Consider the following 27,028-nt stretch of genomic DNA (forward strand, 5'->3'; position numbering starts at 1 on the left):
TCCTGGGTTCACGCCATTCTCCTGCCTCAGCCTCCCGAGTAGCTGGGACTATAGGCGCCCGCCACCACGCCAGGCTAATTTTTTGTATTTTTAGTAGAGACGGGGTTTCACCATGTTAGCCGGGATGGTCTGGATCTCCTGACCTCGTGATCTGCCCGCCTCGGCCTCCCAAAGTGCTGGGATTACAGGCGTGAGCCACCACGCCTGGCCTAGTTTTCTTACCCCTCTAAACTGAAGGGTTAAGAGTTGTGTCTGTTTCTGCCCTTCATATTAATGGAATCATCCAGTATGTTTTCTTTTGTTTCTTGCTCTTTTTGCTCCGTGTCACCTTCTCTGGGAATCATCCGTGTTGCTGTGTGTGGCTGTAGTTTGCTCTTTTTGTTGCTGAGTAGCACTCTGTTGTCTGAAGGGACCACAGCTTATTTCTCCATTTTACTGAGGATTGGACATTGGGGTTGTTTTCTGTTTTCTGCTCTTATGAATGTTTCCCGTGTGGATTTCTTTAGGTGACATAAGGTTTGTTTAGGGTATTTAAGAGTAGTGTGTTCTTTCTTGACTGCTCTACCGGAAAAAAAGAAAAGGGAAAAAAGAGTAGTATGCCAGGTCATAGGAAAGGTGACTACAAATTATTCACACAGGATGTTTGAGAGTCGAAGAGGGCACTGTGACCACTTGCTGTGTAACATTCAGAGCTGGGACTGTCCTGGGCACGTTGCCGTAAAGTCTGCACATCCACACGATCCCAGACTGTTTGTGCAGAACGGTTCTGCCCACTTGCGCTCCCACCAGCACAGCGTGAGTTCATATCAGCTACATCTTTGCCACAACTTGGTGTTGGCTGACTTTAGTTGTTGCCAGTCTGGTGAGCACATCATGGTGTCTTGTGCAGGGCTAGCTTTTCCCCCGTTTCTCCATCAGATAAGAAAGCAGAGATTGACATCCTGGCTGCAGAGTACATCTCCACGGTGAAGACGCTGTCTCCAGACCAGCGCGTGGAGCGCCTGCAGAAGATCCAGAACGCCTACAGCAAGTGCAAGGAATACAGTGACGACAAAGTGCAGCTGGCCATGCAGACCTACGAGATGGTGAGGGCGGGGCGGGGGCCACGGCTTTCTCGGCAATGACAGAGTGCCGCTGGCCGCACAGACCTACGAGATGGCGAGGGCGGGGCGGGGGCCGTAGCTCTTCCTCTGACCTCTACTCCTGCCTCTCATGCAACAAAATGTAAAAACTGCCCGGAAATGGGCATAGCCAAATGGAAGGCTGGCTTTGGTAGCTGACGCTGCTGGAGGAAGTGCAGACGGAATACACTTCATGTAGGACCATCCCTGTTTTTTTTGTTTTTTTCTGGGCCCTTTTTGTTTGTGTATCTGCTCGGAGGAACCATTTGGGTTTTTTCTGAGACAGTCTCACTTTGTCGTCCACGCTGGAGTACAGTGGTGTGATTTCAGCTCAGTGCAACCTCCGCCTCCTAGGCTCAAGTGATTCTTGTGCCTTAGCCTCCCGAGTAGCTGTGATTACAGGCATGCAGCACCACGCCCAGCTAATTTTTATATTTTTAGAAGAGACGGGGTTTCACCCTGTTGGCCATGCTGGTCTCGAACTCCTGACTTCAAGTGATCCACTCGCCTCAGCCTCCCAAAATACTGAGATTACAGGCATGAGCCACCGTGCCCGACCTCCAGGTGGCCATATTTTATTTTATTTTTTTATTTTATTTATTTATTTTTTTGAGACAGAGTCTTGCTCTGTCGCCCAGGCTGGAGTGCAGTGGTGTGATCACGGCTCACTGCAACCTCCACCTCCTGGGTTTAAGCGATTCTCCTGCCTCAGTCTCCCGAGTAGCTGAGATTACAGGCATGCAGTAGCCATACTTTATTATTATTATTATTTTTGAGATGGACTTTTGCTCTTGTTGCCCAGGCTGGAGTGCAATGGTGCGATCTCGGCTCACTGCAACCTGTGCCTCGCAGGTTCAAGCAATTCTCCTGCCTCAGTCTCCTGAGTAGCTAGGATTACAGTCACCCACCACGAAGCCTGGCTAATTTTTGTAGTTTTATTTTTTTATTTTTGTATTATTTATTTAGTTTTTGAGACAGGGCCTCACTGTGTCGCCCAGACTAGGGTGCAGTGGCATGGTTGCAGTTCACTGCAACCTGCACTTCCCAGGCTCAAGCGATTCTCCTGCCTCAGCCTCCTAAGTAGCTGGGATTACAGGTGTGCACCACTACCAACAGGCTAATTTTTGTTTTTTGTTTTTGGTTTTTTTTTTGAGACAGAGCTTCGCTCTTGTTGCTCAGGCTGGAGTGCAATGCCACGATCTTGGCTCACTGCAACCTCTGCCTCCTGGGTTTAAGCGATTCTCCGGCTTCAGCCTCCTGAGTAGCTGGGATTACAGGCATGCGCCACCAAGCCCGGCTAATTTTGTATTTTTGGTAGAGATGGGGTTGCTCCATGTTGGTCAGGCTGGTCCTGAACTCCCGACCTCAGGTGATTCACCTGCCTCAGCCTCCCAAAGTGCTGGGATTACAGGTATGAGCCACCGTGCCTGGCCTGTATTTTTAATAGAGATGGGGTTTTGCCATGTTGGCCAGGCTGGTCTTGAATTCCTGACCTCAAATGATCCACCTGCCTCGGTCTCCCAGAGTGCTGGGACTACAGGCGTGAGCCACCGCGCCTGCCCTAATTTTTGTATTTATTTTAGAGATGGGATTTTACCATGTTGGTCAGGCTGGTTTTGAACTCCTGACCTCAGGTGATCAGACTGCCTCGACCTCCCAAAGTGCTGGGATTACAGGTGTGAGCCACTGCACCTGGCCTCCAGGTAGCCATATTTTAAAGTAGGGTTCAGCGTCAGATATCCCAGGCCTTGTTCACTGCATTTCACAACTCTGCTTCTCATTATTGCCCACACTCATGTCTTTTCCCTAAATGGGATTTATTCCATTGCAATGTCAAAATATGCAGAAAAAGCACAAGACCCTTGCATGGACTTTGAAATAGTGGGCCTTGTTTTAGCAGAGGTTTGTTCATTGGAGACTCAATTAAAGGGCAAGAAGGTGTTTCCTGGTGGATACTTTTGTACATTCGTGATTCTGAGGTGTTTTGGTTTTACTTTAAAATAAGACTTTGGGTATCCTTTTGTAGGTGGATAAACACATTCGAAGGCTTGATGCAGACCTGGCGCGCTTTGAGGCAGATCTGAAGGACAAGATGGAGGGCAGTGATTTTGAAAGCTCCGGAGGGCGAGGGTTAAAAAGCAAGTCTGTTAATTTTTTTTCTTTATTTTATTACTGTTAACTATGGAGTTTTGAAGAGTTTTGTCATGGTAAATCATTAAAGTATGATCACTAGGGTAAGTATCACATTTGGGTAAACCTTGTCTTGCAGGCTGGGTGTGGTGGCTCACGCCTGTAACCCCAGCACTTTGGGAGGCTGAGGCAGGAGGATCACTTGAGGCTAGGAGTTTGAGACCAACCTGGGCAACATAGCGAGACCTCATCTCAACAAAAAATTTAAAAATTAGCCAGGTGTGGTGGTGCACACCTGTGGTCCCAGCTACTCGGGAGGCTGAGGTGGGTGGATTGCTTGAGCCCGAGGGTCAAGGCTGCGGTGAGCTGTGATTGCTCCGCTGCACTCCAGCCAGCCTGGGAGACAGAGCGAGACCCCTTTTTAAAAACAAAACACAAAACTTGCCTTGCTTTAGTGAATTCTATAAAAATAATTTGCGTCTTGATTATTTTTCAGAAGGCCGGGGTCAGAAAGAAAAAAGAGGGTCCCGGGGCCGAGGCAGGAGGACATCAGAGGAAGACACACCAAAGAAAAAGAAGCACAAAGGAGGGTAAGAGGCTTTCCCCTCTTTTTCCCAAAAGAACGAATACCCATAGCCTGTATCCCGGATGTAGGAACACTGATGGAAGCTGACCTGAGTGAAGTGCACACCGTGTGCGGGGCGGTATTCTGATTCTTACGCTGTACGCCTGTCGTCAGCCCGTCCTCCCCGCAGCCTTTGAGGGGGTGCCGTTGTCAGGGGCATTTTCGGTGTCGCAGGGACCTGCCCAGGCTTTAGGGCTGCTGTGGTGCGGCTGGGCCTGCACCTGGAGTCTGACTCCAGTGCCTGTCCTCTTAGCCACATTGTGTGCTGCCCCACTAGGGACAGGAGGATGGTGAGCAACGTGTTGTTGACAGAGGCCAATGTAGACCACTCTTTAAGTAGCTAGATTTCTGTATACCTGTCAGTTATTTTATGTGTCAACATATAGTTTGCATATATTCATTGTTAATTATGTGGCCACATTTATTAAATAGACATGTCATTTAACTTGAAGTTTTTTGAGATACTTTATTTAAAGCATTCTCCCACTGACACCCTCCCTGCCAAAGGTGTTGTATACCCTCCAAAGAGATCGTAGCATTACCTCAGAGGAGTGACATTTAGACTAAAGAGAAAATGCTGAAATGCCACGAAACCTCTATGGAGATGATCTCACAGAGGGAGGGGTCAAAGAGTGTAAGTTTTGGGCACGGTGGCTCATGCCTGTAATTCCCGCACTTTGGGAGGCCAAAGCGGGAGGATCACTTGAGCCCAGGAATCTGAGACCAGTCTGGGCAACCAAGTGAGACCCCCATCTCTACAAAAAATAGAAAAAATTAGCTGAGGGTGGTGGTGTGGGCTGTAGTCCCAGCTACTAGGGAAAGCTGAGCTGGGAGGATCATGAGCCACGATCGCACCACTACATTCCAGCCTGGGCCACAACATGAGACTCTGTCTCAAAAAAAAAAAAAAAAAAAAAAAGAGAAAAAAAGAGTTCTTCTTGACAAAAAAGGGACAATTTTCTTTTTTTTTTTTTTGAGATGGGGTTTCGCTCTTGTTGCCCAAGCTGGAGTGCAATGGCGCCATCTCGGCTCACTGCAACCTCTGCCTCCCAGGTTCAAGCGATTCTCCTGCCTCACCCTCCTGGATAGCTGGAACTACAAGTGCGCACCACCATGCCTGGCTAAGTTTTTGTACTTTTAGTAGAGATGGGATTTCACCATGTTAGCCAGGCTGGTCTCGAACTCCTGACCTCAGGTGATCCACCTGCCTCAGCCTCCCAAAGTGCTGGGATTACAGGCATGAGCCATCACACCCGACCCAATTTTCAGTTTTGTTTTTTTTTTTTTTTTTTGAGATGGAGTCTTTCTCTGTCACTCAGGCTGGAGTGTGGTGGCGCGATCTCAGCTCACTGCAACCTCTGCCTCCCAGGTTCAAGCAGTTCTCCTGCCTGAGCCTCCCAAGTAGCTGGGACTACAGGTGCATGCCACCACACCCAGCCAATTTTTTTTTATTTTTTGTAGAGATGAGGTGTCACCTTGTTAGTCAGGATAGTCTTGATCTCCTGACCTCGTGATCCACCTGCCTTGGCCTCCCAAAGTGCTGGGATTACAGGCGTGAGCCACTGTGCCCAGCCCCAATTTTCAGTTTTTTAGCTAGGGCTTAGCCTTTTGGCCGGGCGAGGTGGCTCATGCCTGTAATCGCAGCGCTTTGGGAGGCCAAGGCAGGTTAATCACCTGAGGTCAGGAGTTCAAGACCAGCCTGACCAACATGGTGAAACCCCGTCTCTACCAAAAATGCAAAATACTTAGCTGAGTAGTTGGCAGCTGCCTGTAATCCCAGCTACTCGGGAGGCTGATGCAGGGAGATTGTTTGAACCCGGGAGGTGGAGGTTGCAGTGAGTCAAGATCACACCACTGCACCCCAGCCTGGGTGACAGAGCAAAACTCTGTCTCAAAAAAAAAAAAAAAAAAAAATCCCAACATTCTCGTGTTGTAAAGTAGTGCACAGATACAGAAAACCGCACAGAACAAACATGGTTTAATTAATTTCCGTAAAGTGAAGATCTTTGTAAGTAGCACCTAGTCAGTGATTAACTGCTGCTGGAAGGCCTTCCATATGCCCTGTTAAAATCATAAACTCCTCCTGCCCCCAAATAAACGTGATCCAGATTTCTATAGTGTTTATTTCCTTGTTTCTTTAATAGTTTTATAGTGCATTCCTAGACACTATACATTATAGTTTAGTCCTGTTGTTTTTCTAACCTTTTAAATTAACTTTATTAAGGAATAATTTACATACAATAAAATGTTATTCTAAGTGTACAGTTTGATGTTGCATTCAGTTCCTTTAAAGTTATGGAAGTATTCAGGCTTTCTATTTCTTCTCGAGTCAGTTTTGGAAAAAATCTGTGTCTTTCAAGAAATTTGTTTCATGTAAGTTGTCAGATTTTTTTGACATCAGGTTGTTAATAATTTTGCATTATTATGATTCTGATGTGTCTGTTATGATGACCCCTCTTTCAGTCCTGATACTGGTAATTTATGTTTCTCTCATTTTGTCTTGATCCTTTTTTTTCCCCTGAGGGCAGGGTCTAGCTGTGTCACCTAGGCTGGAGTGCAGTGGCATGCACATGGCTCACTGCAGCCTCCACCTCCCTGTCCCCAGGCTCAAGTGATTCTCCCACCTCAGCTCCCGAGTAGCTGGGACCACAGACACGCGCCACTATGCCTGGCTAATGTTTTGTAGAGACAGGGTTTCATCATGTTGCCCAGGCTGGTCTCAAACATCTGGGCTCAAGCAGTCCGCCTGCCTCAACCTCTCCGTGTGTTGAGATTACAGGCGTGAGCCACTGCGTCTGGCCGTCTTGATCTTTTTAGAGAACTAGCTTTTAGTTTCATTATTTTTATTGTTTTCTCTATTTTTTTGTTTGCTATTGCATTTTTTTCTACTCTCTATTTCCTGTTTTCTACTCAGGTTTACTTTGCCTATACTATTCTAGGTTTTTAAGGTGGAAGTAGCTTGCATAATTGATTTTTGTATCTTCCTTCTTCTAATTATTATCTTTGTTGCACTCCACAAATTTTGATATATTATGATTTTGATATAATTTTGATATTGTTTTAAATTTTTATTTCATTTACCTATTTAAAATATTTTAGAATGTTTTTCTTGTTTTTTGAGATGAGGTCTCACTCTGTCACCCAGGCTGGAGTGTAGTGGCATGATCCTGGCTCACTGCAGCCTCCACCTCCTGGGCTCAAGAGATCCTCCCACTTCGGCCTCCCAAGTAGCTGGGACCACAAGTGCATGCCACCGTGCCTGGCTAAATTTTTATATTTTTGGTAGAGATGGAGTTTCACCATGTTGCCCAGGGTGGTCTTAAACTCCTGAGCTCAAGTGATCCACCCGCGTTGGCCTCCCAAAGTGCTGGAATAGAATTTTTTTTTTTTTTGGTGAGACGGAGCCTCACTCTGTTGCCCAGGCTTGAGTGCAGTGGTGTGATCTTGGCTCACTGCAACCTCTGCCTCCCGGGTTCAAGCAATTCTCTTGCCTCAGCCTCCTGGGTAGCTGGGATTACAGGCACGTATCACCATGCCTGGCTAATTTTTTTTTTGTATTTTTAGTAGAGACAGGGTTTCACCATGTTGGCCAGGCTGGTCTTGAACTCCTGACCTCAGGTGATCCACCTGCCTTGGCCTCCCAACATACTGGGATTACAGGCGTGAGCCACCGCACCTGACCTAGAATTTTTTTTTTCATGCTACTTCTTTGCCCTATAACTTATGTAGAAGTATGTGTCTCAATTTCCAAATAATTTGGGATTTTTCAGATACCTTTCTAATTTTAATTTTTTAGTTGAGTTCTGTTGTGGTCAAAGAACATTACATAATTGAAATCCTTTGAAGGCCAGCTAATTTTTGTATTTTTAACAGAGACAGGATTTCACCATGCTGGGCAGGCTGATCTCGAACTCCTGACCTCAAATGATCTGCCCACCTTGGCCTCCCCTCCCTGTAAAGTGCTGGGATTACAGGCATGAGCCACCGCACCCGGCCTTCATTGCAATATTTGGTCTGTTCGTATTTAACATAATTAATGATATGGTGGGATTTAGGTTCACCATCTTGCTATTAGTTTTCTGTTTGTTCCTTCTGCTCCTTTCCTGTCTTCTTTTGGACTAATCAGGTATTTTTTAGTATTCCGTTTTTTTCCCCACTCTTGTCTTATTAGCCATGCTTTTTTTTTTTTTTTTTTTTTTTTGAGACGGAGTCTTGCACTGTTGCCCAGGCTGGAGTACAATTTGCAATGGCATGATCTTGGCTCACTACAACCTCTGCTTCCCAGGTTCAAGCGATTCTCATGCCTCAGCCTCCGCAGTAGCTGGGATTATAGGTGTGTGCCACCACACCCGGCTAATGTTTTTGTATTTTTAGTAGAGACAGGTTTTCACCATTTTGGCCAGGCTGGTCTCGAACCCCTGACCCCAAGTGATCCACCCACCTCGGCCTCCCAAAGTGCTAGGATTGCAGGCGTGAGCCACTGCCCCAGCCCCTGTATTTTAAGGATTGTTCTAGTGTGCACTCAGTTTCCTTAAGTTATCACAGTGAGCTTCAGATATTACACTATTTGATGTTTAATGTGTGGCTCCACACAAGTGTTCTTCCATTTCCTGCCTTTGTGCTGTTGTCCTTCACTTTGCTTCTGCCTGTGATCTAAGCTTCACAGTACGTTGCTACCTTAGACGCAACCCACTGATTACGTGAAACACGTTTTAAAATATACGTGGAATGTAAAGATGTTGAACTCACAGAAGTAGAGAGTAGAATGGTGGTCAGGCACTGGGGTGGTCAGGGGAGATGTTGGATACGGAATTTCATTTAGATAGGAGGAATAAGTTCAAAAGATCCGTTTTACAACATGGTGACTACAGTTGATAACAATATAGTCTCAAAAAAATGTGTAGATTTTAAGTGTTCTCACCACGAAAGTCACCCCATATATAGTTACCCCATATAGTTGCCATTTCTGGTAACCTTCATTTTTTTTTTTTTTGAGACAGAGTCTTGCTCTGTGTCCCAGGCTGGAGTGCAGTGGTGCGATCTCAGCTCACGGCAACCTCTGCCTCCCAGGTTCAAGTGATTCTTGTGCCTCAGCCTCCTGAGTAGCTGAGATTACACCCACCTACTCACCTGGTTAATTTTTGTATTTTTAGTAGAGATGGGGTTTCGCCATGTTGGCCAGGCTGGTCTCGAACTCCTGGCCTCCAGTGACCCTCTCGCCTCAGCCTCCCAAAGTGGCAGGATGACAGGCATGAGCCACCGTGCCTGGCCCAACTATTATTTCTTAATATTTATTTTCTTTCTTTAAAAATTTTTTTCCATACATATTCTGCTTATGTATATTTCTTTATGTGGATGCAAATTTCTGTCTTGTCATTTCTCCTCTACTGAAGAACTTTTAACATTTTTTGCCGTACATGTATGCTGATGGTGATGAATTCTGTTTTTGTTTCTCTGAAAATGCTTTTATTTCACTGCATATAGAATTTTATGTTGACTTTTTTCTTTTATCACTAAAGATGTTCTCTCATTTTCTTCTGTCTTTCATTGATTCTGATGATAAATTACTGATAATAATTATTTTTGGTGGTTTCTCTTTTTTTTTTTGCTTTTAAGATTTCTCATTGTCACTGGCTCTTAACAGTTTGATTATGATGTGTATTGGTGTGATTTTTTTGTGTATATTTTGCGTGGAACTTGTTGAGCATCTCTGAACTGTTGGTTTATACTTTGCATCGAATTTGGAAAATTTTCAGACAGTTCTTCCAGTATTTTTATGCTCTCCTTTCTCCTCTTCCTGCTGTCCAGCTCCCTGTGCGTTCCTTAGCTTAGATTTTCTCACAGCTCACCGAGGCTCTGCTTACTTTCTGTAAGCTTTTTTCTTTCTGTACTTCAGTTTGATTTGTTTCTATTACTTTATTTATTTATGAGACAGGTTCTGGCTCTGTGGCCCAGGCTGGAGTGCAGTGGCGCAATCTCCGCTCACCGCAGCCTCTGCCTCCCGGGTTCAAGCCATTCTCCCGCCTCAGCCTTCCAAGTAGCTGGGATTACAGGTGAGCGTCACCACACCCGGCTAATTTTTGTATTTTTAGTAGAGTCGGGGTTTCAGCCTGTTGGCCAGGCTGGTTTCAAACTCCTGGCCTCAAGTGATCCGCCCAGCTCAGCCTCTCACCTTCCCTTTCCTTCTTTCTTTCTTTCCTTCCTTCCTTTCTTCTTTCCTCCCTTCCTCCCTCCCTCCCTCACTTCCTTCCTCCCTCCCTCCCTTCCTCCCTCACTTCCTTCCTCCCTCCCTCACTTCCTTCCTCCCTCCCTTCCTCCCTCCCTCACTTCCTTCCTCCCTCCCTCACTTCCTTCCTCCCTCCCTCACTTCCTCCCTCCTTCCCTCCCTCCCTTCCTCCCTCCCTCCCTCACTTCCTTCCTCCCTCCCTCACTTCCTCCCTCCCTCACTTCCTTCCTCCCTCCCTCACTTCCTTCCTCCCTCCCTCCCTTCCTTCCTCCCTCCCTCACTTCCTTCCTCCCTCCCTCACTTCCTTCCTCCCTCCCTCACTTCCTTCCTCCCTTCCTCCCTCCCTCCCTCACTTCCTTCCTCCCTCCCTCACTTCCTCCCTTCCTCCCTCCCTCCCTCACTTCCTTCCTCCCTCCCTCACTTCCTCCCTCCCTCCCTTCCTTCCTCCCTCACTTCCTTCCTCCCTCCCTCCCTCACTTCCTTCCTCCCTCCCTCACTTCCTTCCTCCCTCCCTCACTTCCTTCCTCCCTCCCTCCCTCACTTCCTTCCTCCCTCCCTCCCTCACTTCCTTCCTCCCTCCCTTTCTCCCTCCCTCCCTCACTTCCTTCCTCCCTCCCTCACTTCCTCCCTCCCTCACTTCCTTCCTCCTTCCCTCCCTCCTTCCCTTCCTCCCTCCCTCCCTCACTTCCTTCCTCCTTCCCTCCCTCCCTCCCTTCCTCCCTCCCTTCCTTCCTTCCTTCTTTTCTCTTTCTTTCTTTCTTTCTTTTTTTTTTTGAGAAGGTCTTGCTTGGTCGCCCAGGCTGGAGTGCACTGGTACAATCTTGGCTCACTGCAAGCTCCGCCTCCCAAGTTCAAGCGATTCTCTGCCTCAGCCTCCCAAGTAGCTGGAATTACAGGCGCATGCCACCATGACTGGCTAATTTTGTATTTTTAGTATAGACAGGGTTTCACCGTGTTATGCAGGCTGGTCTCGAACTCCTGGCCTCAGGTGAATCTGCCTGTTTTTGGCCTCCCGATGTGCTGGGATTACAGGCGTGAGCTGCTGTGCCCGGCCCTAAGTTAGTTTTAATCTCCTTTAATACATTTTTCATTTAAGAGATTGTAGGGCTGGGTGCTTTGGCTCATGCCTGTAATCTCAGCACTTTGGGAGGCTGAGGTGGGAGGGTCACTTGAGTAGCCGGGATTACAGGCATGTGCCACCATTCCTTGGTAACCAGCTTTTAAAAAAACATAATCAGTCCTATTTCCCTGCTGAGGGTACATGTCTCATGATTTATTAGCTGTCTGACTTTAGGTATAAAGGAAGCGTGGAGAGGGAAATTTCCGTTCTCCCCAGGAGGTGTTCGTTCTGTTTTGGTCCAGGCCAATAGGGCTGGGGGCCTGGGGCGGGGCAGGGTCTCAGCTTCAGCTCCACCGAGGCCCCTTGAGGACCTTGAGATTTCCTCTCTCGCCTCCTGCCCCAGCGGCTTCCACAGTTGGTAGAAGTGTGGGGGAGGAGACCAGCGGTGCCCGAGCAGACCCCTTGCTCGAGAACTCCGAGGTTGCAGGGATTTTCCCTCTGCTTTTAGTTGCTCTTTGCAGCCTCTGGACTATAAATGTCGGTGGGGACGCGGCCGCCATGTGTGGCTGTGTGGGCTCAGCGTGGCCCAGTGGCCAGCCCAGCCCTCACTCAGTGCATGAGGCAGGCGGACGCCCCCCCCAACCCCCCAACAACCCCCACTCTGGCTGCAGGTCATCTAGCTCTTGTTGCTCCACAGCTCCCCGACATCTTTGAGAATGTGGTTTTTGTGACTTGCTGGGTTTTGTGTTTTCTAACTCAGTGGCAACAGCGTTCTGAGTCTTCCTGCTCCTTCCTGCTCGGAACCTGAAGGCCCTGTCCCGACCGTGCCTTTTCTGCGTGAAAGTGGGACTCCTCCTGGTCTCTTCCTCACCCAGTGCTGTTTCTCAAGGGTATGCTAGGCATAAGGAATGCAGGCACTGGGGGTCCTTGTGGGGGTGAAGGAGACTCCAGCTCCCTGTTGGGGTCGGGGCTTCCTCCCTGAGGACTCTGCCCAGCTTCAGAGACCTCAGGAACAGCCAGCACCTCTGCAAACACAGGAAGATCCACTGTGGCCTCATGGCTTTTCCTGTCCTGACAGTGCGCTGACCAGCACTGTTTAGTAGCAGTGCGGAGCCTGGGAGCTCAGCGCTGCCTGCCGTGCAGGTCCCAGTAGTGACAGATGAGAAGGGTGATCACCGATGGCGACAGTTGCGGGGCCCCTGCGGCTCTGGATCTAGCTTGTGTGTGAATCTCTTTCTTCTCTGTGCCCCCAAGTGGCAGTGCTGCTCCTGTCCCATTGCAAGACGTCGAGACAGGCTGGTAAGGCCAGCTCTGAAGCTGGGCTCTGACGTCCAAGGCGCCAAGGAGGCCCCTTCCAGAGGGACAGGAGGATGGTGCAGGTGGGCAGATGGGTCATCCTGAGGACCAGTCGGTTGGACCCAAAGCCTGGCCTGCCGGGGCGGGAGTGTGCACTCGGGTGCCTCCAAGGGCATCATCCTGGGTGTGTGCAGGAGCCCGCCTGCCCCTGGGCTCTGGAGTTCTGTGGTGCGCGTCCCTGACCCATCAGCACAGTGGGTTTTCACGCCCCTCGTGGTCACGCTGTGGTGCCAGGCCGCTCTGCCTCAAGGCAGGTCCTGTTCCCTGCTGGGGACCCAGGCGCACGCACCATCCTGTCCCTGTGGACTGCCCTCTTCAGGCCTATTCCCCACGTGCCCAGGGCTCTTCCTGGAATGCAGTGTTCCTACACTGCACAGATGCTCCGTGTCTCGTCTGAGATCCCGTGACCTGAGGCTGCCCCCTGCACTGTTGCTGCCCTGTGGCCTTGCTCTGGCGAGGCAGAACCTGTGTGTGTGGATGAAGGGCAGTGTCACCTGTAGCACCTGGAATCCTGGGGCTTGGACAGGCAGCCAGCCCCCTGCTAGGAGCCACGTGGAGTGCTGGGAAGCCATCGGGGCCGGGCGCGGAAGGGCTCGCTGGCACCGTCTGGCGAGGGGTGCCTGCCACACCCTGGGGAGTTAGCACAGAGGGTGCCTCTTGTGGCAGTGGTGCTGAAGGGAGTCAGCAGCCGCTGACAGTTGGGGTCACCCTGGCCTGTGCAAGGGACAGGGCTCCCCATGGCCTCCTGGTTGCCTCCCTCAGGGCTGGTAGCAGCACTCCCTGGCCACACGCCATGGCGCTCCCTCAGGCGAGACTGAGAGGCCAGTGAGGCCTGCACGGTGGCCTCAGCTTCTGGGGTGCCCTTGCTGGGCAGTCCCCTCAGGCCCCTGGCCCTCTCCCACAGCCATCAAATCTGGCCAGTGCCCTCGAACCTGGTGATGCTGAGACACAGGTCAAGTGGCAGCTCAAGATGTCAGGTCGGGCTTTGCGGACAGAATTGGGCTCGGCGCAGAAGAGGAGGGCGTCAGCGTTTCGGGGACGGTTGGCAGCAGAGGGTGCTGCCCTGCTCTCCGTGGGTGAGAGGTGACTCGAGGAGACTGCAGGAGCCCCTTGGAGGTGAAGCCACAGGTGGCATCCCGGAATCGGCAGGAGGCTGAGACGTAGACCCTTGCGTGCTGCTGTCAGAGGAGAGACCCGAAGACTACTTGAGACTGTTGCTTGAAAGCAGTGTCGGCAGCACCTGGACCTGGACTTGTGACGCTGATGGATTTCAGCTCTAAAGAGAAACTCCTGTCTATTCCCAGACAGAGAGAAAGAGCAGAAGAGCAGACTACCTGCAAAGGACAGACTTAGGTGGGCGCCCCTGTGCCAGAGGGCAGCGGGGAGGCCGGGTGCATGCTGAGCCCGAGTGTGTGTGTATGTGTACAGGCAATTGCAAAGGCGTAGAAAAGCTTTAGACAGGTATCCAAGGAAAAGCTGAGTATTGATTCCCTCTGGGACCCAGACTTCTGCTCCTTGGCTTTCCCTGATCGTGACTGTTTTTCTCACGGCCACGTTCCTCCTGCTAACCTGCTGTGTTTACATACCAACTAGATATTCTTGGGTTGGAGGGTGGGATAGGGAAGATACTTTTTCTTTCTGTACTAGTGGGAATACACTGTCTATAGTACCTGCAGCTTGTAAGTTTATTTGAAAAATACTGAAATATAAAAGCGTAAATTTCCCCCTAAGTGCATCCCTTTCAAACAGGAAAGTCTCCACCTGAGGTCTGTGGTCCTGGTGGGACGGCCATGGTGCTACAGGTGGCAGGCTTGGAGGGAGGCATAGACGGGGTGGAACACCCACCAGGCTGCTGTGTAGAAACCCACGTGGGAGCTGATGGGGATGAAGGAGTGACAAGGATGGTGTGTGGTCGGAAGGGGCCCTGTGCCAGGTGGACAGCTGGGTGGGTGGTGGGCGGTCCAGGGAGTGTGTGGGGAGCTGCTGGTTGAGTCAGTATTGGGGCAGAGGTGCCTGAGTAGGTGCGTGGAGGGCCTGGGCGCAGGACGCATGGCTGTTCTCTTGGGAGGAGGTCACAGTTACGGGAGAGCTGTTGACTGTGTGGGCTGCTCTGACACCTGTCAGTCTGGGGTGGGAGGCTGGCAGGCTTCTCTCAGGTGTCAGCCGTCTGCTGGCAGAGGTGACGTGTGCTTGTTTCCAAAGGGGCCGGGGTCTTTGGAGGGATGGCCCGGAAGTGGGTTGAGTCCAGAGGTCCCTGGGGGAGTTCTGTCTGGGAGGAGGGACCGAGATGAGAGTGGACTCGTCCCCAGAGTGGGACCAGAACCCCGGTGCTGTGGGTGAGTGCTGCGCTTCATGGCCTCCTGGGGACCCTCTGTGCCCTCATGTCCCTGCCTGGGTCCGAAGGTGGGCGTGAGGTCTCCACCCCTCTGCTGCCAGCTGCTGCTGTTCCTGGATTTTTGTGGGTAACAGTGTTCTTTCTAGCATCAGCTGACAATCTGTTCGTATACTTAATGATTTTCTTGCTGCGCCTTCTTAGAACATTGCGTGTTCAGAGGGGTTATTGAGGTTTTGAAAATGTGTGCTCCAGGAAGAAAACGTCCACAAGGTGTGTATTCAGTTAGTGCATGACTGCAGTGGCTGGCCCTGGAGTCGCATTCATTTCTAAAGGACAATGGGAAAAATGGAAGCAAGCTTATTCATTATGTGTCGCTCAGAGCACGGTACCAATTTCCCCCTTGGAATGATTGCCTTCACAGTTTTGGGGTGAGGGGGCCTTAAGTCAGAGACAGAAGGGCCTGTGGTGTCCGTGCCACCTCACTTCCCACCATGGCCTTCAGTGGTGCCTGTGCCCTGTCCCCTGCAGGTCTGAGTTCACTGACACCATCCTGTCCGTGCACCCCTCTGACGTGCTGGACATGCCCGTGGACCCGAACGAACCCACGTACTGCCTTTGCCACCAGGTCTCCTATGGGGAGATGATTGGCTGTGACAATCCAGACGTGAGTGTCGCCTGCAGGATTCGCGCCATGGGGCGGGGTCTTGTGTGGGGCAGGGCTGGCGGATGTTGGCATTTCTTGTGTTTTGCATACAGAACATGAGGCGTGTTGACTGCGGTTTCTCCCTTTACTTTGCAGTGTCCAATTGAGTGGTTTCACTTTGCCTGCGTGGACCTTACCACGAAACCCAAAGGAAAATGGTGAGTGTGGGGACGCTCGCTCTGTTTTCTCCCAGTCTGCTGGGTGTTGCGCTGCTGGCCTCCCCGGGAGAAGGCGCTCCATGGCAGAATCTTGCCGGGCTTAGCGGGACACGGTAGCCATGTAGGCATGCCCCACTGTGGCCTCAAGGAGTGTGGCTGGCTGGCTGGCTGCTCTGGGTGTGGCTTTATCTCCCCTTTGCTGCTGTGCCTGTCCGAGCTGGCAGAGGGATGCTGTCACCCAGGAATGGTGGTTACCAGGTTACGTAATGTTCACGTTAACGGCCCCTCCTGAAGGACAACCTTCCAGACTCTGTGGGAGGTAGGGATCGTCTTAAATCAGAAATGAGAGGTTCTTGTCCCCTAGGGAAATTTGGGAAAGGTAGCATGAGATGTGAGCCCTGAAGCCGGGGCATGGATCTGGGGCTCTGCCCCTGGCTCTGTCTAGTGGAGAAGGGTGCGTTTTCTCTACCTGACCCTTGCATCCCCTTGGCAATGGCAACTTTCTGCATTGTTGTTCCTCAGATTTCATTTAAATAAAAACCTGTAGTCTGGGCAACATCGGGAGACCCCAAGTCTACAAAAAATACAAAAATTAGCTGGGCGTGGTGGTGCGTGCCTGTGGTCCCAACTACCTGGGAGGCGGAGGCGGGAGGATGGCTTGAGCCTGGAAGTCCGAGGCTTCAGTGAGCTGAGATCGCGCCACTGCACTCCAGCCTGGGCAGGAGAGCAAGACCCTGTCTCAAATAAATAAATAAAAAGATAAAAACCTGGCTTTGTTTGCCTGTGCTGAAAATCTAAAAATGGATATCTATGTTCTGAAAATGAAATCGGAATGTGCTCTTCTGTGTGGCACTCAGAGGTCATCGTGGCAGCGTGTTTGAAACTCCGGCAGACTCGCCCGAGTTGGTAAGAGCCAGTTATCCTTGGTGTTCGGTGTGAGGACACAGGGAAAGGATGCCGTGTCTCGGAGGCTGGCCGAGCTCACGGTGTCACGTGGCGTCGACACAGACTGTCCTGTCACAGGGACACATGGCACTGTGGTGCCCCACGCCGTGCGGCTGGGGGACGGTGCACCGAGGGTTTTGAGAAGGGGTACGGAGGCTGTTAGGGCGGAGGGCCCTGGGCAGGCTTGGGCCTGGGCCAGGCGGTGGTTGACGGTTGCCGTCATGCGAGTCGGCTGCCTCCTGCGTGGGGAACCTATGGAATGTTCTCTGTGGTCAGCAGCTGCCTCTGTTCAGGAGCCCCTTGTGCGTGCGGCTCCAGAACTTGCTCAGAGTCACCAGGGAGCACTTGTGAGACGGCAGCTTCCAGGGCCAGTGCAGGGTGCCTGGCTGGGTTTCCGTGGGCCTGAGGGGCTGCCATGCTCTCACGCGTGCTTCGTACCTGCAGCCCCCACAGACTGCAGACAGAGGGCACCAGCGACCCTGCCATCGGCCGGGGAAGAAGGACCCACCTGTTAAGGAGGAACGCCTGGGTGTCAAATCGGTCTAGCTCATTGATGTGTATCTGTCAACTTCAGAACCGGCGTCCTGCATAGAGCCGCACGTGCATCGGCGCATTTTCCCTGCGGGAGGGCCGCGGCCCCACTGCGTGTGCCTGTCCTGGTGCCCTCCTGCCGGCGTCCAGCAGCCCTGGGAGACATGGGGAGGCGGGCCCTGGGCACCCTGCGCGCTGGCGGAAATGGCGCCCAGGGCCTCACTGCGCCTTTCTTGTCACAGGTTCTGTCCACGGTGTGTCCAGGAAAAGAGGAAGAAGAAGTAGGAGGAGCTGTGTGCCCGGATCCGAGGAGCAAGTTAATCTATCCCTTCATTCGTGTCGCAATATTTCCCTTCCTTTTAAAACTACCTTGTTCGGTTGATACTTAGTAACTCCGTGGCCAGTTGAAGCGCTGGATGTTTCCTAGAACAAGAACCACCAAACCCTGTTCGCACAGAAGGGCGACCTTGCAGGGACTCGCCGCCGCGACCTTAGTGTGGCTTTTACAGGACTCCCCCCGCGGACGTGGGCGGGCGCTCGTGAGCTCGGGCTGCCCGGCCGGGCGTGCGGGCGGGGACGTGGTAACCTGGTCCACGGAGAGCGGCGCCACCCTCGCGTAGCTTTCCTGTGGTTCTCCAGGACCGTTTGCTACAGCCCGGGCTCCGCGCGCCCCACCCGCTGGAGCACACCTGCCACACCTGCCACACCTGCCACTGAGAGGCGCGGGTGGGGCCGCTGCCCTCCTCACACTCAGCTCCGCGCCGCCTCCGGCCACCGCGCACTCCCGCTTGGGGCGCCTCTGACGGGCCCAGGAGGGCTGGGGGCTCTTCCCCGGAGGAAGCGGCCTCCGCTTCGCTGTGCGCCGCCTTTTTAGCTTGGACTTCGGTCCTCCCTCGGGGGACTCACCTCTGGAGTAAACGGCTCTTCATTAGCTTGGAGTAGCTGTAGGTCCTGTGACCAGCACCCACGAGACCCTGCGCGACAGCTGGGCTGATGCTCCGTTTCTCTGGGAATTGGTGATTTTTTACTGTGAAGATGAAATTATCCTAATAGCATGAAGATCGTGGGTCTGTGTGTCTGTGAAGTGAGTCCCGTCTGCCAGGAGCTGACGAACCACGAATGCTTCTGCCTGTGCTGCGCGTTCCCAGGCCCGCAGCTCCCGTTCAAGGGGACTCCGATGTGAATTTGTTGTGAATTTATTGTGCCACAATAGCAGTTCTGGAATGAAGCTAGGAAACTCGAGTGTGCTTTTTGTTTAATTAGCGTTCCCCAAGCTGAGCCGGAGCCATCCTTTCGGTGGTAGTTGGGGAAGGCCGTGCAGATTTGCTCTGTTGTGATGCGTTGGTGACGGTGCCCAGCCTGCGGTTCCCGACAGCATCGCAGGCGCTCGGAAATCCTCTCCTGTGCCTTTAGAGGAAGGAGAGGAGTCCTGAGGAATGCAGGGAAGCCTGTTTCTGTCCTCACACCACAGAAAGAAACCTGAAGGAAAACTGAGACGTGAGGTTCCCGATTTAAGAAAAGCCTGGTTTTCTTCATGGTGGGGGGCCATTTGGAATGACAGCCTCACTTCCTTCTGATGGCTACATCTGTATCTTTACCTCCTGTGTTTAATGTTTCACTAGGGAGAGGAAATAAAGCAGAAGGAACGTGTGAAGCTCTGTGTCTCAGACGGGGCCCTCCCGTCGAGAAGCTGGTAGTCAGTGAGTGAGAACAAGAACACCCCGAACAGTCCTGGTTGGGATGGTGTCCACATTCGTGTTCTGCGGTTCTTGAACACACGGATGCCTCTGGGCCGCCTGTCCTTTTCCGAGGGTGTGGGTGGGAGTGGATCCTCCGGGTGCAGGTGCCAGGCAGGTGCAGGCGGGCGGTCGGCCACTGCTGCTGCTCGTCCCTGCCAGTGTCTGGGCCTGAAGGGGCTCCCTCTGAGCGGTGCCTTCCTGCGGCTTAGAAGGGAAAGTGCCAGAGAGGGCAGGCTACAGTGCTTCACACCCTCCACCACGGCTGTGAAACTGGAGATGGGTGGGTTTTGTATGTTAATTTTTTTTTTTTTTTTTTTTTTGAGATGGAGTTTTGCTCTATCACCCAGGCTGGAGAGCAGTGGTGTGATCTCGGCTCACTGCAAGCTCCGCCTCCCGGGTTCACGCCATTCTCCTGCCTCAGCCCTCCGAGTAGCTGGGACTATAGGCGCACACCACCACGCCTGGCTAATTTTTTATATTTTTAGTAGAGACGGGGTTTCACCATGTTAGCCAGGATGGTCTCGATCTCCTGACCTCGTGATTTGCCCGCCTCGGCTTCCCAGAGTGCTGGGATTACAGGCGTGAGCCACCGCGCCTGGCCACCCAGCTAAGTTTTGTATTTTTGTTGGAGACGGGGTTTCACCATATTGGCCAGACTGGTCTCAAACTCCTGGGGTCAAATGATCCGCCTGCGTCGGCTTCCCAGAGTGCTGGGATTACAGGTGTCAGCCACTGTGCTCAGCTGGGAGATGAATTTTCATTTAATGACTTAACGTTTTGTTAGAACAGGTTTTGTGTGTGTGTGTGTGTGTGTGTGTTTTGTTTTTTGTTTTGTGTTTTTGAAACGGAGTTTTGCTCTTGTCACCCAGGCTGGAGTGCAATGGCACCATCTTGGCTCACTGCAACCTCTGCTTCCTGGGTTCAAGTGATTCTCTTGCCTTAGCCTCCGGAGCAGCTGGGATTATAGGCGTCCACCACCACGCCCAGCTAATTTTTGTATTTTTAGTAGAAATGGGGTTTCACCATGTGTGGCCAGGCTGGTCTCGAACTCCTGACCTGAAGTGATCCACCCGCCTCGACCTCCCAAAGTGCTGGGATGACAGGCATGAGCCACTGCACCCAGCCAACACAGATGTTTATTGATCTTGGAGGATACATTGTGGAAAATGTTTTTCTCTCTTTTACCATTTTTGGGAAGAGGGATAGGTAAGTGCAGGGAGTTTGTGCTGAAACAGTGCCTGGCAATTTTTCAGAAATGAATTTGATATTGCGCTCCACCTTTGAGCTGTTCACACCCGTGGCTACCCCTGGAAAGCGCTGGGGTTGTTGATGCTTTTGGCTGCCCGGCTTCCTGAGGTCTCGCTGCTTTCTGGGGAAAGATGACTGGCTTCCATGTGGGAAGCTTTTGTCTGACACGTGATGATGTGGTCCTGCCTGCCACTGTGCACCATCCCAGGTATTGAATTTTGACCTTTTCTTTTCAAGTTTCTGTGCTTAGTGTTTTTAATGTTTACTTTTGCCACTTACAATAATATCACCAAAATAATATGCATAGAGTTTTGGAAGAAACACAGAAAACATGAGCAGAATGAGACAATTCCTTGGGCTGTAGTTTGGACCCAACTGAATCCTGAGTGCTCTGTGGCTGACGCTGTCTACCTGTGGGAGAGACACACTCAGGAGTGGCCGTTTGGCCAGAAAAGAAGGTCATGGCCCCTGGCCTGGACCCCGCCCTGCAGGGACACAGAAGCCACACCATTTGCACCATCCACGCCTTGCTCCAGAAGGCCTGGCCGCCTTCTCCCTGGGGGTGACTCAGGGATCTGGTCTCAGACCAGACCCCCCTCCACAGCTGCCCGGTCCCAGACCCATCTCTTGGATTGAGAGTGTGTGGGCTGGACCCAGTGGGTCACTGTGGCAGCTTCATCTGAGCTGAAGGTGTGGGTCCTCAGTGGCTGTGCGATTGACCTCGATGGGAAGGAGCGTTCTGCCCATTTTCCTTGTTTTCAGTGCCACGGTGTCAGTCAGTGATCTGAGGAAATCCTGTAGGGGAAGGCAGGCTGCAGTGAAAACAGGAGCTGGTGAAACCGAGCCCTCTGCATCTGCGAACGTGCCCTAGGTGCTGCTGCTGGGGACGTGGATGCCGAGCGGAGGCCTGCGTGGCCTCCTGAGCAGCAGCAGCTGACCACCCGTCTCATGCTGGACGGGACCCCTGGGCGGGTGGACGTGAGACCGCTGTTGGCCAGGGACGCCGCGCGGAGGCCTACGTGGCTGCCTGAGCAGCAGCTGACTGCCCGTCTCACTGTTGGCCAGGGCTTTGTGGCGTGGGTGTTTTCCAGTCTGCCTGGAGCAGCGAGAAGCAGCTGTGCGGACTGGTGGCGGTGGGAGGGTTTGCTGGGACTGATGGGGACACCGGCCAGCTTGTCTTCTGTCCAGCAGCCCTGTCGGACTTGGCCTCCTGTCCTGTCGTTGGGAGCCCTGGCTGGGGCTGCTTTGAGCAATGACGCTGGCCCAGAGCAGCTTCCCACATGACCCCAGAGCCGAGGGTCTGCCCTGTCCTAGGTTAGGTCCCATGGTTTAGAATAAAATCGTGAGGGATGTTAATTATGGGCATTGAAGACTTAAGGTTTTCCTAAATTTTTAGTGAGCAGTGATTGGCCTTCAATACTTGTGCTGAGAGGAATTTTAAGCCAGGGGAAGTGTAAGAAAATGTTCCCATTCAGGAGTTTCTTTCTTCCTCTGTATGTATTTTGTGGTGTCCACCTTTAACCACGTTTCATCCAAAACGATGATGCAGCTTTAACATGAATGTTACATTTTTATTTTCAAGGAATTATTATCTATGTTCCCTTTGTAAAGGAAACATAATGTTGTAAATCTTTTTATTAGATAATGTAAAGATGTATATCAGTATTTTTGGATCATGTTATAGATTATGGATATATTGTTTAATAAATAAAGTATTTTTTGGAACAAACAATTGAAAGTGCATCTGTATTAGCCCGTTTTCACGCTGCTGATAAAGACATACCCGAGACTGGGTAATTTGTAAAGAAAAAGAGGTTTTTTAAAAAAAATTTTTCTTTTCTCTTTTTTTGAGATGGAGTCTTGCTCTGTCACCCAGGCTGGAGTGCAATGGCACTGCATGATTTCGGCTCACTGTAACATCTGCCTCCCGGGTTCAAGTGATTCTCCTGCCTCAGCCTCCTGAGTAGCTGGGACTACAGGCACGCGCCACCACGCCCTGCTAATTTTTGTATTTTTAGTAGAGATGGGGTTTCGCCATGTTGGCCAGGCTGGTCTTGAACTCCTGACCTCAGGTGATCTGCCTGCCTCAGCCTCCCAAAGTGTTGGGATTACAGGCGTGAGCCACCTCACCTGACAGAAAAAGAGGTCTAGTGGACCCTCAGTTCCACATGGCTGGGGAGGCCTCACAATCATGGCGGGAGGCGAAAGGCTTATCTTACATGGCAGCAGACAAGAGAAAATGAGAGCCAAGTGAAAGGGGTTTCCCCTTAAAAAAACCATCAGATCTCGTGAGACTTACTCACTACCACGAGAAAAGTATGGGGGAACCACCCCCAAGACTCAGCATCATTTTGGGAAACAGGTGTAAAATGTTAGTGTTGTGCCCAGAGACAGGTGTGTGAAATTGAATTCTGAAGGGGTATGCAGTGATTGGAGAGTGGTTTGCGGAGCTTGCTGGCTGGGGGTCTGGGGAGGACCCTGTGCCTTACCTTGGGTGGTTGCTCAGGAAGCTCAGTGGCCAGTGCTGGGGCTCAAGTTGACTTCCAAGGAAAACGTGTGAGAATGCTGCAGTTGCTTTTTTTTTGTTTGAGATGGAGTCTCGCTCTGTTGCCCAGGCTGGAGTGCAGTGGTGCAATCTCTGCTCACTGCAAGCTCCGCCTCCCAGGTTCACGCCATTCTCCTGCCTCAGTGTCCCGAGTAGCTGGGACTACAGGCGCCCACCACCATGCCCGGCTAATTGTTTGTATTTTTAGTAGTGACAGGGTTTCACCGTGTTAGCCAGGATGGTCTCGATCTCCTGACCTCGTGATCCGCCTGCCTCGGCCTCCCAAAGTGCTGGGATTACAGGCGTGAGCCACCACGCCCGGCCGCTGCAGTTGCTTTCTAAAGGAGTACTGTGCTTGCTCTGGAAGGGCAAGACTTACCGTGTTGCACTTGCCTTTTGGAAGCTGCTGGAGTCAGCTTGGGCTCTGTATTAGTCCATTCTTGTATTGCTATAAAGAACGACCTGAAACTGTGTAATTTATAAAGAAATGAGGTTTAATTGACTCACAGTTCTGCAGGCTGTACAGGAAGCGTGGTGTGGGGGCCTCAGGAAACTTACATCATGGCAGAAGGCGGAGGGGAAGCAAGCACGTTTTACCATGGCGGACCAGGAGAGAAAGGTAGCAAAGGGGAAAGGTGCCACACTTTTAAACAAGCAGGTCTCCTGGGAGTTCACTTACCTCCACAAGAACAGCAAGGGGAAATCTGCGCCCATGAGCCAGTCACCTCCTACCAGGCCCCTCCCCCAACATGGGGGATTATGGGCGGGGACACAAATCCAAACCATATCAGGCTGTTATCACAATACCACAGACTGGGAGGCTTAAGAAAAATGTCTTATATTTCTGGAGATTGGAAGTCCCAGATTAAGGTGCTGGGGTTGTCTGGTGCCTGTCCAGGGCTCTTCCCTTGGGTTGTGAACACTGCCTTCTCATGTGTGCCTACGAAACTGACTGGGAGAGGGAGCTCTCTGGTGTCTCTTATTTTACGGATGCCTGTCCTGTCGGATCAGGGCCCCACCCTTGTGACTGACTTTAACCTTAATTACTTCTTCAGAAGTTCCATCTCCAAATACGGCCATATTGGGGGTTACAGCTTCTGCATACGAATTCTGGGGGACACAAACATAACAGGAGCTGATGGGTCTCAAGATGTTGCCTTGAGGAGTGCATTAACAGAACCTGGGAAGAGCTTGGTCATCACGAGGTACAGTCGGCCTCTCACCCACCGTCCAGGTGAAAACCAATCCGTAGACCGGAGTCCTCGCTGGAAGAGGAGGCTGAGATGCTGGGGGAAGGCCCCACAACGCCGAAACCAGCACCTGCCATCTCGCTGGAAGAGGAGGCTGAGATGCTGGGGGAAGGCCCCACAACGCCGAAACCAGCACCTGCCATCTCGCTGGAAGAGGAGGCTGAGATGCTGGGTGAGGGCCCCACAACGCTGAAACCAGCACATGCCGTATTTTCCTCCAAGCATTCTCTGAGGGTACATGTGGGCTTTGCTAGGGTGACTGTGCCCTGGGAAAAAGAAAAATCAGTTGTTATTATTTTCTGAGACAGTTTTTTTTTTTTTTTTTTTGAGACAGAGTCTCACTCTGTCGCCAGGCTGGAGTGCAGTGGCGTGATCTCAGCTTACTGCAACCTCTGCCTCCCAGGTTCAAGCCATTCTCTTGCCTCAGTCTCCCAAGTAGCTGGGATTATAGGCACCAACCACCATGCCCAGCTAATTTTTGTATTGTTGGTAGAGACAAGTTTCACCATGTTGGCCAGGTTGGTGTAGGGACCAGCCCCACAGGGTCGGTGGGTCTCTCCCCATGTGCGGAGACGAGAGAGTACAGAAATAAAGACAGAAGACAGAGATAAAAGAAAAGGCAGCTGGGCCCTACGGACCACTACCACCAATGCGCGGAGACCGGTAGTGGCCCCGAATGTCGGGCTGCGCTGTTATTTATTGGATACAAGGCAAAAGGGGCAGGGTAAAGAGTGTGAGTCATCTCCAGTGATAGGTAAGGTCATGTGGGTCACGTGTCCACTGGACAGGGGGCCCTTCCCTGCCTGGCAGCCGAGGCAGAGAGAGAGAGGAGACAGAGAGACAGCTTATGCCATTATTTCTGCATATCAGAGACTTTTAGTACTTTCACTAATTTTGCTACTGCTATCTAGAAGGCAGAGCCAGGTGTACAGGATGGAACATGAAGGCGGACTAGGAGCGTGACCACTGAAGCACAGCATCACAGGGAGACGGTTAGGCCTCCGGATAACTGCGGGCGAGTCTGACTGATGTCAGGCCCTCCACAAGAGGTGGAGGAGCAGAGTCTTCTCTAAACTCCCCCGGGGAAAGGGAGACTCCCTTTTCCGGTCTGCTAAGTAGCGGGTGTTGTTTCTTGACACTTTTCGCTACCGCTAGACCACGGTCCGCTAGGTAACGGGCGTCTTCCAAGACGCTGGCGTCACCGCTAGACCAAGGAGCCCTCTGGTGGCCCTGTCTGGGCATAACAGAAGGCTCGCACTCTTGTCTTCTGGTCACTCCTCACTATGTCCCCTCAGCTCCTATCTCTGTATGGCCTGGTTTTTCCTAGGTTGTGATTGTAGAGCGAGGATTATTATAATATTGGAATAAAGAGTAATTGCTACCAACTAATGATTAATGATATTCATATATAATCATATCTAAGATCTATATTTGGTATAACTATTCTTATTTTATTATACTGGAACAGCTCGTGTCCTCGGTCTTTTGCCTCGGCACCTGGGTGGCTTGCTGCCCACAGTTGGTCTCGAACTCCTGACCTCAGGTGATCCACCTGCCTCAGCCTCCCAAAGTGCTGGTATTACGGGCATGAGCCACCGTGCCTGGTCAGAAAAATCAGTTATTTTAGGGGATGGTATGGGTGGTAATCTTTATGGGTTTTGAATCATTCCTAATCCCAGGGGTCCAAGATGCCACTGGCCTGCTAGTCAAAGGGAGGGTGTGTGGAGGTCAGGTGGTAAGGGGGTCCACAGACCTCATCTGTGGTCGTCTTTCCAGTTCCTGAATGTGTAATTGAAACAGTTACACTTGACAATGGGCAAACTCCCACACTCATCTGCAGAGCAAGGGCCAGCCAGGTAGGAAGGGCCAGGTGGATGTCTTCTTTCCAGGGTTGTAGTCCAAAGGCAAAATGCATTGCTGACTTGGAAGAGTCTTGCATGGGTGATTCACCTGGGAAGAAGGTGAGTGGCCCCTGGGGATGTGGTTAAGGAGGACAGGAATGACTCCATGCAACTGCTGCTCCAGAGCCTCATCACCAGGACAAATCCAGCTCGCCGGTTTTCTGTGTGACTACCAGGACCCATCTGCTGTCACGGGCGTAGCCTCCACCTCTTGCACAGCTGCACAGTCCTGCTTCGGACCGAGTGTGGCCTCCTGCTCTCTGCCCTCATCTGCTCAGAGATCTGCATCCTCTGCACCCCCTAGGGTTCTATGGAATTGGGTGAGCTGAAGTAACAAGTGCTTTGGGAGGCCGAGGCGGGCGGATCGCTTGAGTCCAGGAGTTCGAGACCAGCCTGGGCAGCACATGAGACCTCATCTCTACAAAAATACAGCAACAACAACAAATTAGCCGGGTGTGGTGGTGCACGCCCGTAGTCCCAGCTACTTGGGTGGCCGAGGTGGGAGGATGGTTTGAGCTCGGGAGGCAGAGGTTGCAGTGAGCTGAGATCAACCCCAGAACTCCAGCCTGGGCAACAGAGCTAGACCCTGTCTCAAAAAAACACAAAACAAGTGCTGGCGATGCCTCAGGCAGGGGATCCCAGGCCGGGAGGCTCCTCGGGACAGCAGTTACTGCGTCAGGAGGGCAGGAGCTCCCCAGGTGTGCAAAGGGTTTGAGGGCACGGAGGGCTGAACAGGCAGAAGGGGACACGGAGGCAAGAAAACACCTGCAGGAGGCAGCTGCCCCCTAAGCTAAGGCTGGGGACCCAGGAGGGGTGGTCCGTGCAGGAGCTGGGGAGGCCGCTGGGGAAAGGGGCGCCCCCTGGGCTCGGCCTCGGAGGAGCGGGCCGGCCCCCAGGTCCCTCGGCCGAGCCCACGTCCCGGGCCTCGTTCTGGAGAACCCTCCAGCTGCTGCTTGGGCGTCTTGGGCTGCGCTCAGCCTAGTCCCTTCTCTACCTGGAGGGATGCGCCCGACAGCGGGGCGCCGGAGGCCCTCAGGAAACGCAGGACGAGGCAGTGGCCGTCGAGCCTCCGGTGCCAGTCGGGGCGGGGCTTGGACGGCGGGGCGGGGACTGTAGGCGCGCAGGGCCGGGCCTGGAGGGCAGGCGGGGCGGGGC

At 52.0% G+C, this 27,028-nt stretch overlaps 1 protein-coding gene and 1 long non-coding RNA gene across 22 annotated transcripts in view; one reads left to right on the top strand and one right to left on the bottom strand.

Moving 5' to 3' along the window:
• ING5 (inhibitor of growth family member 5) overlaps positions 1–21,906 on the top strand; it is a 43,174-nt gene extending 21,268 nt beyond the window's left edge. For 5 of the 21 annotated variants that reach the window (XR_010109562.1, XR_004670382.3, XR_008624623.1 and 2 more), the window contains 7 exons: positions 919–1,085; positions 3,148–3,259; positions 3,748–3,841; positions 11,923–12,052; positions 12,417–12,541; positions 13,423–13,871; positions 15,382–15,517. Coding sequence is in view for 11 of the 21 variants with exons in the window: in XM_055109321.2 (XP_054965296.1) it covers positions 919–1,085; positions 3,148–3,259; positions 3,748–3,841; positions 11,923–12,052; positions 12,417–12,563 (650 nt within the window). In the remaining 10 variants the exon portion in view is untranslated. The other 16 variants (XR_004670388.2, XR_004670387.2, XR_010109564.1 and 13 more) reach the window with 9 other exon arrangements.
• Positions 21,907–23,195: 1,289 nt separating this feature from the next.
• Positions 23,196–27,018, bottom strand: LOC117979509 (uncharacterized). The gene is made up of 2 exons (XR_008624626.2): positions 26,868–27,018; positions 23,196–26,291 (listed from the first exon to the last, which is right to left on the bottom strand). It is a non-coding gene; the product is annotated as an uncharacterized LOC117979509 (long non-coding RNA).
• Positions 27,019–27,028: the final 10 nt, after the last annotated feature.

The sequence above is a fragment of the Pan paniscus genome, chromosome 13 (assembly GCF_029289425.2).
Source record: "Pan paniscus chromosome 13, NHGRI_mPanPan1-v2.0_pri, whole genome shotgun sequence".
NCBI classification, from domain to species: Eukaryota; Metazoa; Chordata; class Mammalia; order Primates; family Hominidae; genus Pan; species Pan paniscus.